This window comes from Lycium ferocissimum, chromosome 3 (genome assembly GCF_029784015.1).
Source record: "Lycium ferocissimum isolate CSIRO_LF1 chromosome 3, AGI_CSIRO_Lferr_CH_V1, whole genome shotgun sequence".
NCBI lineage: Eukaryota > Viridiplantae > Streptophyta > Magnoliopsida > Solanales > Solanaceae > Lycium > Lycium ferocissimum.
In genome coordinates, this window is record NC_081344.1 from 8,865,674 (window position 1) to 8,879,997 (window position 14,324).

General features: G+C 34.0%; 1 protein-coding gene across 1 annotated transcript; it reads right to left on the reverse strand.

The window, feature by feature from the left end:
- Positions 1–995: 995 nt before the first annotated feature.
- Positions 996–3,455, reverse strand: LOC132049586 (uncharacterized). Its single transcript, XM_059440451.1, has 3 exons — positions 3,331–3,455; positions 2,202–2,528; positions 996–1,431 (listed from the first exon to the last, which is right to left on the reverse strand). The coding sequence occupies exons 1-3, from the start codon at positions 3,398–3,400 to the stop codon at positions 1,274–1,276; spliced, it is 555 nt and encodes a 184-aa protein (XP_059296434.1). The 5' UTR covers positions 3,401–3,455; the 3' UTR covers positions 996–1,273.
- Positions 3,456–14,324: the final 10,869 nt, after the last annotated feature.

The following is a 14,324-nucleotide window of genomic DNA, read 5'->3' on the forward strand; positions in this document are numbered from 1 at the left end:
TTCTTTCTAATTATTTGAATTTGTATTGGACTTGGAATGAGCCAAATTTTGAAGATCGCCTTTTGTATTATATATATATATATATATATATATATATATATATATTTTATTTTAAATATGTATGTATCTATCGGTTTGGTTCGGTTTTTGTTCGGGTTTTTTTGGTTTAACACCAAACCAAACCAAATGTTATCGGTTTTTTAAAATTTAAAACCAAATCAAGTCAAACCAAGCTGGTTTTCGGTTTATTAAATCGGTTTGACTCTGTTTATTGATTCGGATCGGTTTTTCGGTCTCATTTGAACATCCCTAGTTGCAAGAAGCAATGAAGGCTTCTTAAGAAGGTTATCATTTTTTCCCTCCTATTCTTTCTCAAGAGATTATTAGAACATCATGAAGTAGGCAAGAAAACATGTCACATTGGGATTAGTTAGGGGAGCATAAAAATATGAATATAGTGATTTGAATCACATCTAACAGAATCTTTGAGAGTGAAAATGACATGAAACACTTGAAATAGCATATAGCGTAGATTAAGGCAGGCCAGGCGAATATCAAAGGTTATATATAGACCATGGAGTGCTTTAGACTTGCCTTAATACATTTTGGGCCATGGGCTAAATGCGACCAAAAATTGGATCACTATCAAGGTGGAACTGCAATGGTAAAGCCACGTTCAACTGAAGAGAATTCCCTTCTTTGGAACATTGTACCATGTATGATGTATATATACGTGAAATTTATTTATAGAGATAGCATATTTTTTATTAATTCATATCATGTCTCAATAACATATATAGGTTCAAATACCACCAATTCATTTTACTAGTTTCATTTTACTTTGCCCTCATTGGCTTATTCATAGGCCGACCAACATAAAGAAACAAAAAGAAATTCAAGAGATGTAATAGTACTACTTTTTCTTGACATTTCCTCCATATAATAAATAAAGCTAAGTAAATGAGTGGAAGTGAAGGAAACAAACAACAGACATGTAAATTAACCAAAGTTTTTATTGAAGTATCAGCCGAAGAAAAACTGGTGAACAGATTCTCACAACGAATTCCTATAAATCCTATGAAAGATAAACAATGAGATCAAAATCTCATCTCTCCCTCTCTCACTATACAACAATAACAGTAATATTGTACTAACAAATACTAGTAATATAAATACTTGTTCCACATTTCCTTTGCATGAAGGAAAATGACTTGGACTATAGTATAAATTATATACGTGTTATTTTAGAAGGTGTTTGTATTGGCTATATAAATTAGAAAGAAGCAGGGGAAATATCAGGAGCACCAACAACAACATCTTCAGAGGCAATAGGGGCAGAGGCATCCATAGCAGCTCCACTGCTCAATAGTTCAATCATGGCACGGTGTGGGCTGCTTCTTTGCTTGTTGCACAAATCTGGCAAATATACTCCTGCAAATTTCATAAGAAAAAAAAAAAAACATTAGTGAAAAAGAAAAGTTACATCATGAGGGCAATTTATAGTACTTTTCTAAGAATATTCTTTGATTCAACTTTAAGATTTTGATTGGCAAGAAAAGCATCAACTTTTTTGGCTTTCTTCGCAAACATTCGATAGGGGAAAGGACCAAGAAAAGTATAATTAGCCAAAAAGGATCAATGTTTGTTGAGCATTGATGCCTCAATACAAGAATTTATATCATTTTAGGTTGAAATAAGGGCTTTAAACACATTTGGCCACTCGTCCAGAACTAATTACACCCGCTAACCAAATATGTATAAAAATATACTAATCATGCATAAAATTTGGAGTATATTATATGTAATACATTAATATACAAAAAAATATGTATATATATTTGCTGGCTATTCATTTTGGTTACTGTATAAAATTCCCTTGAAAAGTAATTGTGTGATTGATGTTTTTGTTTGAAGATGATACAACGAGAGGATTAAGAGATTTCAAAAAAATGCAAAAAACTACTCCTCAATTGTAGACATTTATTCAAGATACTTTCATTCTTTTAGTCTCGTATAAATATAACGTTATTGGCCCATGAAAAAGAATCACTACCCATACGGGGGCGTGTTAAACATAATCAATTATAAAAATGTAATCACACAATTCAACAAAAACACGAACAAAAAATTGGATTTGTTGTTTTTCCTGTGAAATTAATCTAAAGGGTAAAAGAAGAACACTGAATAATGTTATAATTTACCTTCTCCAGCAGCCAAGTTGAAGTAAAGATCAACAACATTGGGACAATTCTGATAACAAGCAGGGGAACAAAGTTTTGCAGTAAATTGAGGTTCAAGCAAAGCATCCGAAGATATGCCCACAGAGTTTCTATCAACACCACATGCATTAACACATTCATCTGTCTCAATATACTCTGCTATGTTCCCAACAATAACCTCTGATGTCTTGCATTGGTACTTCATCTTTCCATCCTCTTTCTCTGAGTTCTCCAATAAACACCTCTTCCCGGATGATGCGATCGAAAACGAGCATACATTTGTTGGCAAGTTTTCACATATGATTTCCCCTAAAAAACAGAAATAAAAAAGAGTATATTATGAATATTGACTAGTATACATGTTATATATGAGAATGGTGAGGAATTTTGGTGCAAGGGTAAGGAGTTGTTGATTAGTAACTTGGTCATGAGTTTAAACCTTGGAATAGTCTAGTGAAAAAAATGTAGGAAAATACTACGTACAATATATTCAATGTGATTTGACTGTTCTCATCACGCTTATAACAGGAGCTTTCTGCACCAAAATGCCCCTTTACATACATATTAAGTGGGCGTTTGGCCATAAATTTTTTTTATTTTTTCCGGAAAATTTTTTCGCTTTTTTTACTTTTGGCGTTTGGCCATAAAAAATATTCACTTTTTCCGGAATACAACTCCGGAATACCAAAAACGAAAAAACTTGTTTTTCAAAATTTTTTTAACTTTTTACACTACATTTGTGTATACTTGTTAATTCAACTCCAATCAAAAATTCCAAAAAAAAAGTGAATTTTTTGTGATATGATCTAAACATATGTTGAAATGAAAAATCTTGAAATCATTATAATTTTGTGACCAATCAAGTTTGCATGAAATAGTCTCTTATAAAAATGTAAAGATAACATGACTGCGTACAATATATAAACTTAATTAATATGATTTGACCAATCTCAATATTCTGCTCATAACGGGAGGTTTGTGCACCAAAATACCCCTTTGTGTATACATGTTAATTCTATGGAATTCGTGCATGATATGATCAAAATCAGGAAAACAAATCATTATAAGAACATCAGGTAAATGAAAGGAATAAAACTGAATATAAACATACCTAAAGCGCCTTGGAGAAAGAGGGTGGAAGCAAAGAAAAGTATCATGGATGATTTCATGTAGGAGGCCATTTTTTCCTTTTATGGTTTGTAATGAAATTGTTCTATGTGGGTGATTTTTGTAAGGCTTTGTGTAGTTGAGAAATGTTGGGAGAATGATGTGTATTGTGTTTGTAATATGAGAGGGGTTTCTTGAATATATATAGGGAGGATATGACAATGAGAAACCAAAGATGACATGCGGTCGTGACAAATATTCAATGTCTGGTCACAAGTTTACTTTTATTTGTTTGGTCGTTCCTTTTCTTCTTTTTGGTGGTTGCGTATTGTTATTTGTTTTTGTTCCTTAATTTTGAATATGGAAAAATTAAATTCAAGGACGGAGCTGAGTGAAGAGACGGGGGTTCAATTTATCCTCTTTTTGGAAATTAAATTGCACAAAAAGAAAAATATAATCTTTTTATATATATGAGCTGTTGAATTCTCTTGATACGATACGTAAATGTTGTAGCCTAGCGATAAAGAGGACTCGACAGTTACTTTTAGGTCACTAATTGAAATTTCAACTTTAATATTTATTATTTTTTTAATTCTCTTGTAGAAAATTCCTAGTTTCACTATTGATTAAATTGTAATGCATGTATCTTCACAAATATGAATGGATGGTTCATGGCTGGTGGCTCAAAGGGTCAAGGTCCTTGGGAAAACTTAGTGGAGCCCACGCGTTTGCTTAACTAATTTATTTTTGTTTATTCTTCACCAGTTTAAAATTAACTATTTCTTTGATTGTCTTGTGGTTTGTAGTACGTTTACTCGTTCCTTGTAAAAGGAACACGTCCTTTTGATGTCTGCTTGTTGAAGGTTTCAAACTCTTTGGAAGTTTCTACAAAAATCATTAAGGCTGACTTCTCATCGGTCTTTCACCCAAAAAGAAAAAAAAAAGTTACTTAATCATTCAGCTTGTTATTTGCCCGTTACTTTACGATTTCAGCTTTTAATGGCCTTTGGCTAAATGCTTGAGCTTGTAGTAAAAAAAATTATCTTGTCATCAAGTTCTCCATTAAGCCTCACGGCTATAAACAAAGGTTTTTATACATTCAACATTTGAGAAATTGATAAAAAATTTTTTATTCTCATTGGGAAAAACATGATTTTTCACCTTATTATTTTTTCTTGTGAAAACACTACTATGAGCCCGTTTGGATTGGCTTATAAATGTTTCGAATTTTTTTGTGGGAATTTAAAATCGATTTTGTTAAAATAAAAAAAAATTAAACTTCATATTTTTTCCTTGTGAAAACACTATTATATAAATTTTCCCACCGACATTAAGTGGGAAATAATCATCCGAACATCTATTTTTCCACCGAAAAATAATCGCCGAACATCTAGCGGGAAAAATTCGGAAACAGAGATTTATTAGTAGTGCCTTCAACAGAATTCTATCATCCCCAGTCTATGTTTTAATTAAGTGACATCTTTTGGGTGTACTTGGTCCTATTTGAACACATGTGCTCTGAGTTAAGAGATTTAGTAGAGGCTGAATTTCAACGTCTAGTTTTATCTATACTTATTTTTTGTTCAGATTATTTGACCTCAGAATAGTAAATTCTGGACAATATCAACATGCCTAGACAAATCTAGATTTACACATAGCCGAAAAGACGTTTACGTTTTAAAGAAAAGAAAGGTGGATGGTGGACGCGCGTTGCATTTGGCAGACGAATAAAAGTCTTTACTTGCAAATAACGTTCCTTCGGTCATCACTCACAATAAGCAGCTTAATTTAATTGACCTCTAAGGGTGTGTGTGGTAGGGAGGAAAATTATTTTTGGAATTTTTTTTCTAAAATATTATGAAAAATATTTTTCTACGAAAATAAGTTCCATAAATGGAATTTGAAACGTCGTTGTCCCCTCCCCAACCCAACTCATCCAACCCCACTCTTGACCAATCTACCCCCGCCTGGGTCGAATTTACCCTTGAAATAATGGTGCACGTGCATTCAAAGTCTCTCTATCTAATATATTTTATATACATATTTTTTTGAATTGATCTAATATTATATCTTTGCTTATCTTTCTAAAAAAGCTAAATGGTGCACTTAATTGAATGTTGGGTTTTTTATCCACGGGAAGAGGGATCAGTTCCCACTTAATACATTCTTTTTTTCTCCTTTCTTTAATGGTGCACCTATATTCTAGGATTCCTATACCCGCCTCTGATCCCGCCACTCTCAGCCCATAATATTTTCCTATATTACACCGGTGGGAAAACGTTTTTACTTGTTTACCAAATACAAAATAATAAATTAAATATATATTTATTTTTCAATAAAACATTTTCGTGAAATGTGAAGCCACAAAAGCTGGACTTATTGGAAAAATATGGCATACCGATTACCGTGTAGTTGACGATGCGCGGTAAACGGTAGGACAGCTCCAATTAATTATATTAGTACGTGCTCCATTAATTCCACATCTTTTCTAACGTTCAGAGGGTTCTATTTTGGTTTCTGGTTGACCCTCAAAGAGGTGAAGAAGACTTGAGAGTCTTGGCAGATTTGTTATTTCTTACCATGTTAGGCCACTTCCTAATTACCAATGACTTTTTTTCCAGAAAAATTCAGCTGATTTGTTCGTTATATTTGGCCCCCTAACACTAATTCACTGTTTAGACACATCTTCCCAATTATTTTATAATGTATTATTTTGTACAACGCAGTATATTTGATTGAATTGTTTTATTATTTTTTACATACAATATTTTGTGGTAGACCTTGTGCCTTTGTCAATATTCAAGCTGGCCAATCCACCTTCCCTTCTTTGAATTTGTGTAGCGTTAAGTGGGCATAAATAGTGAAAATCGAAAAACCGAACTTCGGTTCTTCGGTTTCGGTTTCGGTTTCGGTTTCGGTTCTATTTCGGTTCTATTTTTTCTAAAACTTCATTGTTCGATTCGGTTCTCGGGTTAACCATTTCACTTTCGCAGTGGTTACTTTCTTTATACTTCTTATCATTTTCTTTTTCGTTTGTTTACCTCTCTTATGTAAGATCTTCTCTTTCACTTTTTCGTTAAGCTTAGAGTTATATTTAAATGGAATTCTCCACTAACTTTATTTCTCCCTTCTTCTTTTGGAATTCTACACTAGCTCTACTGATGGAAAGATCACAGTATTAAAAAACATGAAATCATGTTCATTCATTTTTTTGCGCGGATTCCCTTCTTCTGGGGTGGTCTTTAATTTTTGGCCCTCAAATTGGTAGTCTTTATTTTTCGACCTTCGCCTAATACTCCAAGGTTCTAGGTTCGAACCTCAGATCAGTAAATTAAAAAAATAAAAAGAATAAGAAGAAGAAGGAATTTCACAAGGTAGAGATTTGGATTCGCAAGACAGAATTTTGAATTCTGCCTTAACGCATAACTTTTAAGTCGCTTTCTGCATTTTGAATTTCTATTTTCTAAATGCTTGATGTTTGTGAAATTGCAAGCAGTGATGGCTATGCATGTTGACATAAATGGGTCAATTGAAAAATCAAGCAGTGGCGTGGATGAGTTGCCAACTTTCCATGCTGAGAATATGCAAAACAACATAAAAGTATTTAGGCTTATTTATCTTCAGGCAAAATTCTGCCTGAATCATGCAAAACTCTGCCTTAAGGTTCCAAACTCTGCTTTTTAAATTTTTGACTGAGCAGGGGTTCAAACCTGAAACCAAAAAATTCTAACGAAGGCCAAAAATTAAAGACCACGCCAAAATAGGGGCATTCCTGCGAATTGCCCATGTTCATTTGAATCAAAATTTTGGAACACAAAACTTAAAATAGCCCATTTTGAATTAAATAACAAGAAAGACCTAATTAAAAAAGAAGGCCATTTTATAATCAGAAAATTAGCCCATTAATCGTGCCCATATCGAAAAAACCGAGTCATTTGCACGATTATCCTTCAAAGGACTGGTCCTTAATTTTTGCCCCTCAAATTGGTGGTCTTTAATTTTTACCCTTCGCCTAATACCATAAGGTTTTGGGTTCGAACACCGGCTCAGTAAAAAAAAAAAAAAAACGCAAGACAGAATTTCGTAGCAAAGTTAGGCCTCAGGCAGAGTTTTGAATGCAAAACTCTACCTTGTGAATCCAAACCTCTGCCTTGCGAAATTCTTTTTTTTTTTATTATTATTATTTTTTAACTGAGCAAGGTTTCGAACCCAGAACCTCCCGATATTAGGCGAAGGCCAAAAATTAAAGACCACCAATTTGAGGGGAAAACATTAAAGACCAGAGCCTTGAAGGGCAATACGCATAAGAAAAATGATTAGAAAAACCGAACCGAAATAGTGCACACATTCGAATAACCGAAAACCGGAGTTTAAGAAAACCGAACAAAAGAACCGAACGCCCACCCCTAGCGTTAACCGATCTCAATGCCATATGCTTTAGCAGATGTCTCGTATTCAATTTTGATATTTTTAGCATGGTGTATTTGATCAACTAAAGTATTAATCAAATCAAGAAAATACATATCATCTGATCAATACTATTCTAAAATTCCCAAAATCCTCTTTTATATTTTGTGGCAAGCGACAAAAAAGTTGATTCTGCGATTCAAGAAAGCGGTCCACTATCAAAAATAGCCTCAAGTTGGTACCTAGCCCAACTCATTTCTCTAAGCCTGTAAATGACAAGTAATTGCACGGTTTGACGTTCAAATGAACTGGTCTTTAATTTTTGCCTTTCAAGTGCGCTGGTCTTTAATTTTTGCCATTCAAATCGAACTTATATCTATAGGAGGTGGGCGAGGGGGAAGTTCCTTAAGGGCAATTTAGAAATATTATGATGTGGAACTTATGTCACCTATTGACATAAGTTCCATTTTTAACGGCAACCATGTAAAGATCAGCCCATTTGAAGCGCAAAAATTAAAGACCAACACAAAATAGGGATTATAGGGACTAAAGTACAAATGACCTACTTTTCAGTCAATTACGGGATGAATTATTTTAAGAGTTTCTACGCATTAGAAACATTTTTTTGAAGGGATTTCCCTTCAAAGGCATTGGGTCTTTAATTTTTTCCCTTCGCCTAACATCTCGAGGATTGGGGTTCGAATCCCGGCTCAGTAAAAAAAAAAAAAACACAATGCAGAGTTTCATAGCAAAATTAGGTCTATTTGGGTAAAAGTTAGGCCTAAGGCTGAGTTTTGCACAAAAAGAAAAATATAATCTTTTTATATATATGAGCTATTGAATTCTCTTGATACGATACGGGAATGTTGTAGCGTAGCTGTAAAGAGGACTCGACAATTATTTTTAGGTCACTAATTGAATTTCAACTTTAATATTTTAGTATTTTTTTAATTCTCTTGTATAAAATTCCTAGTTTCACTATTGATTACATTGTAATGCTTGTATCTTCACAAATATGAATGGATGGTTCATGGCTGGTAGCTCAAAGGGTCAAGGTCCTTGGGAAAACTTAGTGGAGGCCCATGCGTTTGCTTAACTAATTTATTTGTGTTTATTCTTCACCAGTTTAAAATTAATTATTTCTTTGATTTTCTTGTGGTTCGTAGTACGTTTACTCGTTCCTTGTAAAAGGAACACGTCCTTTTGATGTCTGCTTGTTGAAGGTTTCAAACTCTTTGGAAGTTTCTACAAAAATTATTAAGGCTGAATTCTCTTCGGTCTTTCAACCAAAAAGAAAAAAAAAAAGTTACTTAATCATTAGCTAGTTATTCGCCCGTTACTCTACGATTTCAGCTTTTAATCGGCTTTGGCTAAATGCTTGAGCTTGTAGTAAAACAAAAATTCTCGTCATCAAGTTCTCCATTAAGCCTCATTACTATAAATAAAGATTTTTCCCAATCGTTCAATGAAAAATTTGTTTATGATTTTTCACTTCATTCCCACCAACTAACTCATAATTTTAAAACACGCATTGGTGAAAGCGATTTCCATTAAAGCAGAAAACTTCATATATTTTTTTTTTAAAAACACTACTATATAAATTTTTCCACTGACATTCAGTGACAAATAATCACTAAACATTTATTCATGGAAAATTCAGCGAGAAAATAAAGATTTATTAGTAGTGCCTTCAATAGAGTTCTATCATCCCCAGTCTATGTTTTAATTAAGTGACATCTTTTGGGTGTACTTGGTCCGATTTGAACTTAGGTGCTAAGTTAAGAGATTTAGTAGAGGCTGAATTTCAACGTCTAGTTTTATCTATACTTATTTTTTGTTCAGATTGTTTGACTTCAGAATAGTAAATTCTGGCCAACATCAACATGCCTAGACAAATCTAGATTTACACATAGCCGAAAAGACATTTACGTTAAAGAAAAGAAAGGTGAATGTGGTGGACGCGCATTGCATTTGGCAGACGAATAAAAGTCTTTACTTGCAAGTAACGTTCCTTCGGTCATTCACAATACGCAGCTTAATATACTGACATCTAAGGGTGTGTGTGGTAGGGAGGAAAATTATTTCTGAAATTTTTTTTCTAATTTTTTCATGAGTGGTCAAAATATTATGAAAAATATTTTTCTACGAAAATAAGTTCCATAAATGGAATTTTAAACCTCATTGTCCCCTCTCCAACCCAACTCCTCCAACCCCACTCTTGACCAATCTACCCCCGCCTGGGTCGAATTTACCCTTGAAATAATGGTACACATGCATTCATGGTCTCTCTATCAAATATATTTTATATACATATTTTTTTGAATGGATCTAATATTATATGCTGGCACCTATGCTCTAGAAGAACTAAATGGTGCACTTAATTGAATGTTGGGTTTTTTATCCACGGGAAGAGGGATCAGTTCCCACTTAATACATTCTTTTTCTCCTTTCTTTAAATGCAGATTCATATTCTGTAATTCCTGCATTCGCCTCTGGTCCCACCACTCTCAGCCCATAATATTCTCCCATATTACGCTGGTGGGAAGACGTTTTTACTTGTTTACCAAATACAAAATAATAAATTAAATATATATTTATTTTTCAATAAAACATTTTCCGTGAAATATGAAGCCACAAAAGCTGGACTTATGTGGAAAAATATGGAATACCGTTTACCGCGTAGTTGACGATGCACGGTAAACGGTAGGACAGCTCCAATTAATTATATTAGTACGTGCTCCATTAATTCCACATCTTCTCTAACGTTCAGAAGGCTTTATTTTGGTTTCTGGTTGACCCTCAAAGAGGTGAAGAAGACTTGAGAGTCTTGGCAGATTTGTTATTTCTTACCATGTTAGGCCACTTCCTAATGACCAATGACTTTTTTTCCAGAAAAATTAAGCTGATTTGTTCGTTATATTTGGCCCCCTAACACTAATACACTGTTTAGATACATTTTCCCAATTATTTTATAATGTATTATTTTGTACTATATTTGATTGAATTGTTTTATTATTTTGTGCATACAATGTTTTGTGGTAGACCTTGTGCCTTTGTCAATACTCAAGCTCGCAAATCCACCTTCCCTTCTTTGAATTTGTGTAGCGTTAAGTGGGCATAAATATCGAAAATCAAAAAACCTGACCGAACCGAACTAATTCGGTTCTTCGGTTTTTCGGTTCTTCGATTCGGTTTCGGTTCTATTTTTTCTAAAACCTCAGTGTTTGATTCGATTCTCGGTTTTAGGTTCCTGGTTCTTCAATTCTTCGGTTAAACCGGAGTTGCATAACATAAGTTCAAAAAATTTAAAATATTGATGGTTGTTGTCTCAATATGTTATAAGCTTAAGGAACCAAAAATAGGAGATGGTGAAGTTCTTACAACCATTTCACTTTCGCAGTGGTTACTTTCTTTATACTTCTTATCATTTTCTTTTTCGTTTATTTACCTCTCTTATGTAAGATCTTCTCTTTCACTTGTTCGTTAAGATTTTAGAGTTATATTTAAATGGAATTATCCTCTAACTTTGTTTCTCCCTTCTTTTTTTTTGGGAATTCTACACTAGCTCTACTGATGGAAAGATCACAGTACCATAAAACATGAAATCATGTTCATTCATTTTTTTGCGCGGATTGCCCTTCTTTTGGGGTGGCCTTTAATTTTAGCGCCTCAAATTGGTGGTCTTTAATTTTTGCCCTTCGCCTAATACTCTAAGGTTCTGGGTTTGAACCTCGGTTCAGGAAAAAAAAAAAGAAGGAATTTCGCAAGGCAGAGGTTTGGATTCGCAAGGCAGAATTTTGCCTTCAAAACTCTGCCTTAAGGCAAAATTTTAGCAGAACTTTCAAGTCGCTTTTGCTGTATTTTGAATTTCTGTTTTCTAAATGCTTGATGTTTGTAAAATTGCAAGAGTGATGGCTGTGCATGATGACGTAAATGGGTCGATTGAAAAATCAAGCAGTGGCATAGATGAGTTGCCAACTTTCCATGCTGAGAATATGCAAAACAACATGAAAGTCATTTAGGCAGAATTTTCCTTCAGGCAAAACTCGCCATCCCAAAACTCTACCTTAAGGTAGAGTTTGAAATTCTGCCTGAATCATGCAAAGCTCTACCTTAAGGTTCCAAACTCTACTTTTTAAATTTTTGACTGAGCGGGGGTTCGAACCCAAAACCAAGGGGTTCTAACGAATGACAAAAATTAAAGACCACCAACTTAATGGGTAAAAATTAAAGACCACCCCCAAAATAAGGGCATTCCTGCGAATTGCCCATGTTCATTTGAATCAAAATTTTGGAACACAAAACTTAAAATAACCCATTTTTTTAATAAATAACAAAAAAGAGCCCAGTTCTAATTAAAAAATAAGCCTATTTTATAATCAGAAAAATAGCCCATTAATCAGACCCATACTGAAAAAACCGAGTCAGTTGCACGATTAGCCTTCAAAGGCACTGGTCTTAATTTTTGCCCCTCAAATTGATGGTCTTTAATTTTTGTCCATCGCCTAATACCATGAGATTTTGGGTCGAACCCCATCTCAGTAAAAAAAAAAAAACGCAAGGCATAGTTTCGTAGCAAAGTTAGGCCTATTCGGGCCAAAGTTAGGCCTGAGGCAGAGTTTTGAATGCAAAACTCTACCGCATTCAAAACTCTGCCTGAGGGAGAGTTTTGCATTCAAAATTCTGCCTAACAAACTCTACCTTGCAAATCCAAACCTCTGCCTTGCGAAATTCCTTCTTTTTTTTTTTCCTGAGCTGGGGTTCGAACCTAGAACCTCGGGGTATTAGGCGAAGGGTAAAAATTAAAGACCACCAATTTATGGGGCAAAAATTAAAGACCAGTGCTTTTGAAGGGCAATCCGCACAAAAAAATGATTAGAACAACCGAACCAAACCAAACCGAAATAGTGCACCCATTTGAAAAACCGAAAATCGAAGTTTGAGAAAACCGAACAGAAGAAGCGAACGCTCACCCCTAGCGTTAACCGATCTCAATGCCATATGCTTTAGCAGATGTCTCCTATTCAATTTTGATATTTTTAGCATGGTGTATTTGATCAGCTAAAGTATTAATCAAATCAAGAAAATACATATCATCTGATCAGATACTATTCTAAAATTCCCAAGATCCTCTTTTATATTTTTTGGCAAGAAAGCTGATTCCACAATTCAAGAAAGCGGTCCACTATCAAAAATACCCTGAAGTTTGTACCTAGCCCAACTCATTTCTCTAAGCACATGACAAGTAATTGCACGGTTTGACGTTCAAACGAACTGTTCTTTAATTTTTGCCTTTCAAATGAGCTGGTCTTTAATTTTTGCCATTCAAATCGAACTATGTCTACAAGGGGCGTAAGTTCCTTAAGGGCGCTGGTATAACTTGTGGATATTATGATGTGAAATTTACTCCCCCTATAAGCATAAGTTCCATTTTTAAGGGCAAACATGTAAAGATCAGCCCATTTGAAGCGCAAAAATTAAAGATCAACACAAAATAGGGACCGTAGGGTCTAAAGTGCAAATGACCTACTTTCCTGTCAATTACGGGGATGAATTATTTTAAGAGTTTCTACGCATTAGAAACATTTTTTTGAAGGGATTTCCCTTTAAAGGCATTGGTCTTTAATTTTTGTCCTTCGCCTAATATTCCGAGGTTTGGGGTTCGAATCCCGGCTCAGTAAAAAAAAAAAAATCGTAATGCAGAGTTTCGTAGCAAAATTAGGTCTAGTTGGGCAAAAGTTTGGTTTAAGGTTGAGTTTTGCAAAACTCCAACAGAGTTAAAAAAAAAAAAAAAAAAAAATTTGCCTTAATATTAAGGTGGAAGTTTGCCTTATGCTTGAAGGTGAATTTTTTATTTATTTTTGATTGAGCGGAAGTTCGAACTCGGTAGAATTTTTATGCGAAAGGCAAAAATTAAAGACCAGCAATTTGAGGGACAAAAATTAAATACCACCTCCGAATAAGGATAATCGTGCAAATTGCCCCATCGAAACAGTTTATATTACTTGGACACCTTCTAAGGCTGAACCACGGGACCTTACACATGGGCCCAGTGATTTCATGGTATTTGAGCTTTGTAATAATACGCAAAATGTAAACTATTAGAATCTACATTAAACCCGTCAACCGGTTCAAACCGGACTGGACCGGTAACAGGTTACGGAACCGGCCGGTTTCAGGTTAAAAAATCGGAACCGGCCACCGGTTCCGGTTTACCGATTACAAATCCAAAACCGGAATCCGTCCGGATTCAAAAGTCCAAAACCCCTTTTTTTTTGTATAGTATATATATATTATAGTATTTATTAGTATATTGTAGGTATATTTACATATGTTATATAAGTTTATAAGTAAAGTTTAAATATTTACTGACTAACAGGCTAACAGCAAGTCAAGAATACAGCATATACATGTGTATATATATATATATATATATATATATTTATATATATATATATATAAGTTATATGCTTAAGTTATACATATATACCTAAAATATAGTAAGAATATACTTATATATATCAATATACTTAGGTTATATAACTTATATATATATATAGACATATGTTTAAGTTATATATTTATTAATAT

What these genes read in the sequence shown, in the direction of transcription:
- LOC132049586 (XM_059440451.1), bottom strand. Translation starts at nt 3,400, where the DNA reads ATGGCCTCCTACATGAAATCATCCATGATACTTTTCTTTGCTTCCACC. An exon ending in CTTTCTCCAAGGCGCTTTAG is followed by an intron (nt 2,529 to 3,330) that starts GTATGTTTATAT and finishes TCTGTTTTTTAG; the next exon opens with GGGAAATCATATGTGAAAAC. An exon ending in CAACTTGGCTGCTGGAGAAG is followed by an intron (nt 1,432 to 2,201) that starts GTAAATTATAAC and finishes TGAAATTTGCAG; the next exon opens with GAGTATATTTGCCAGATTTG.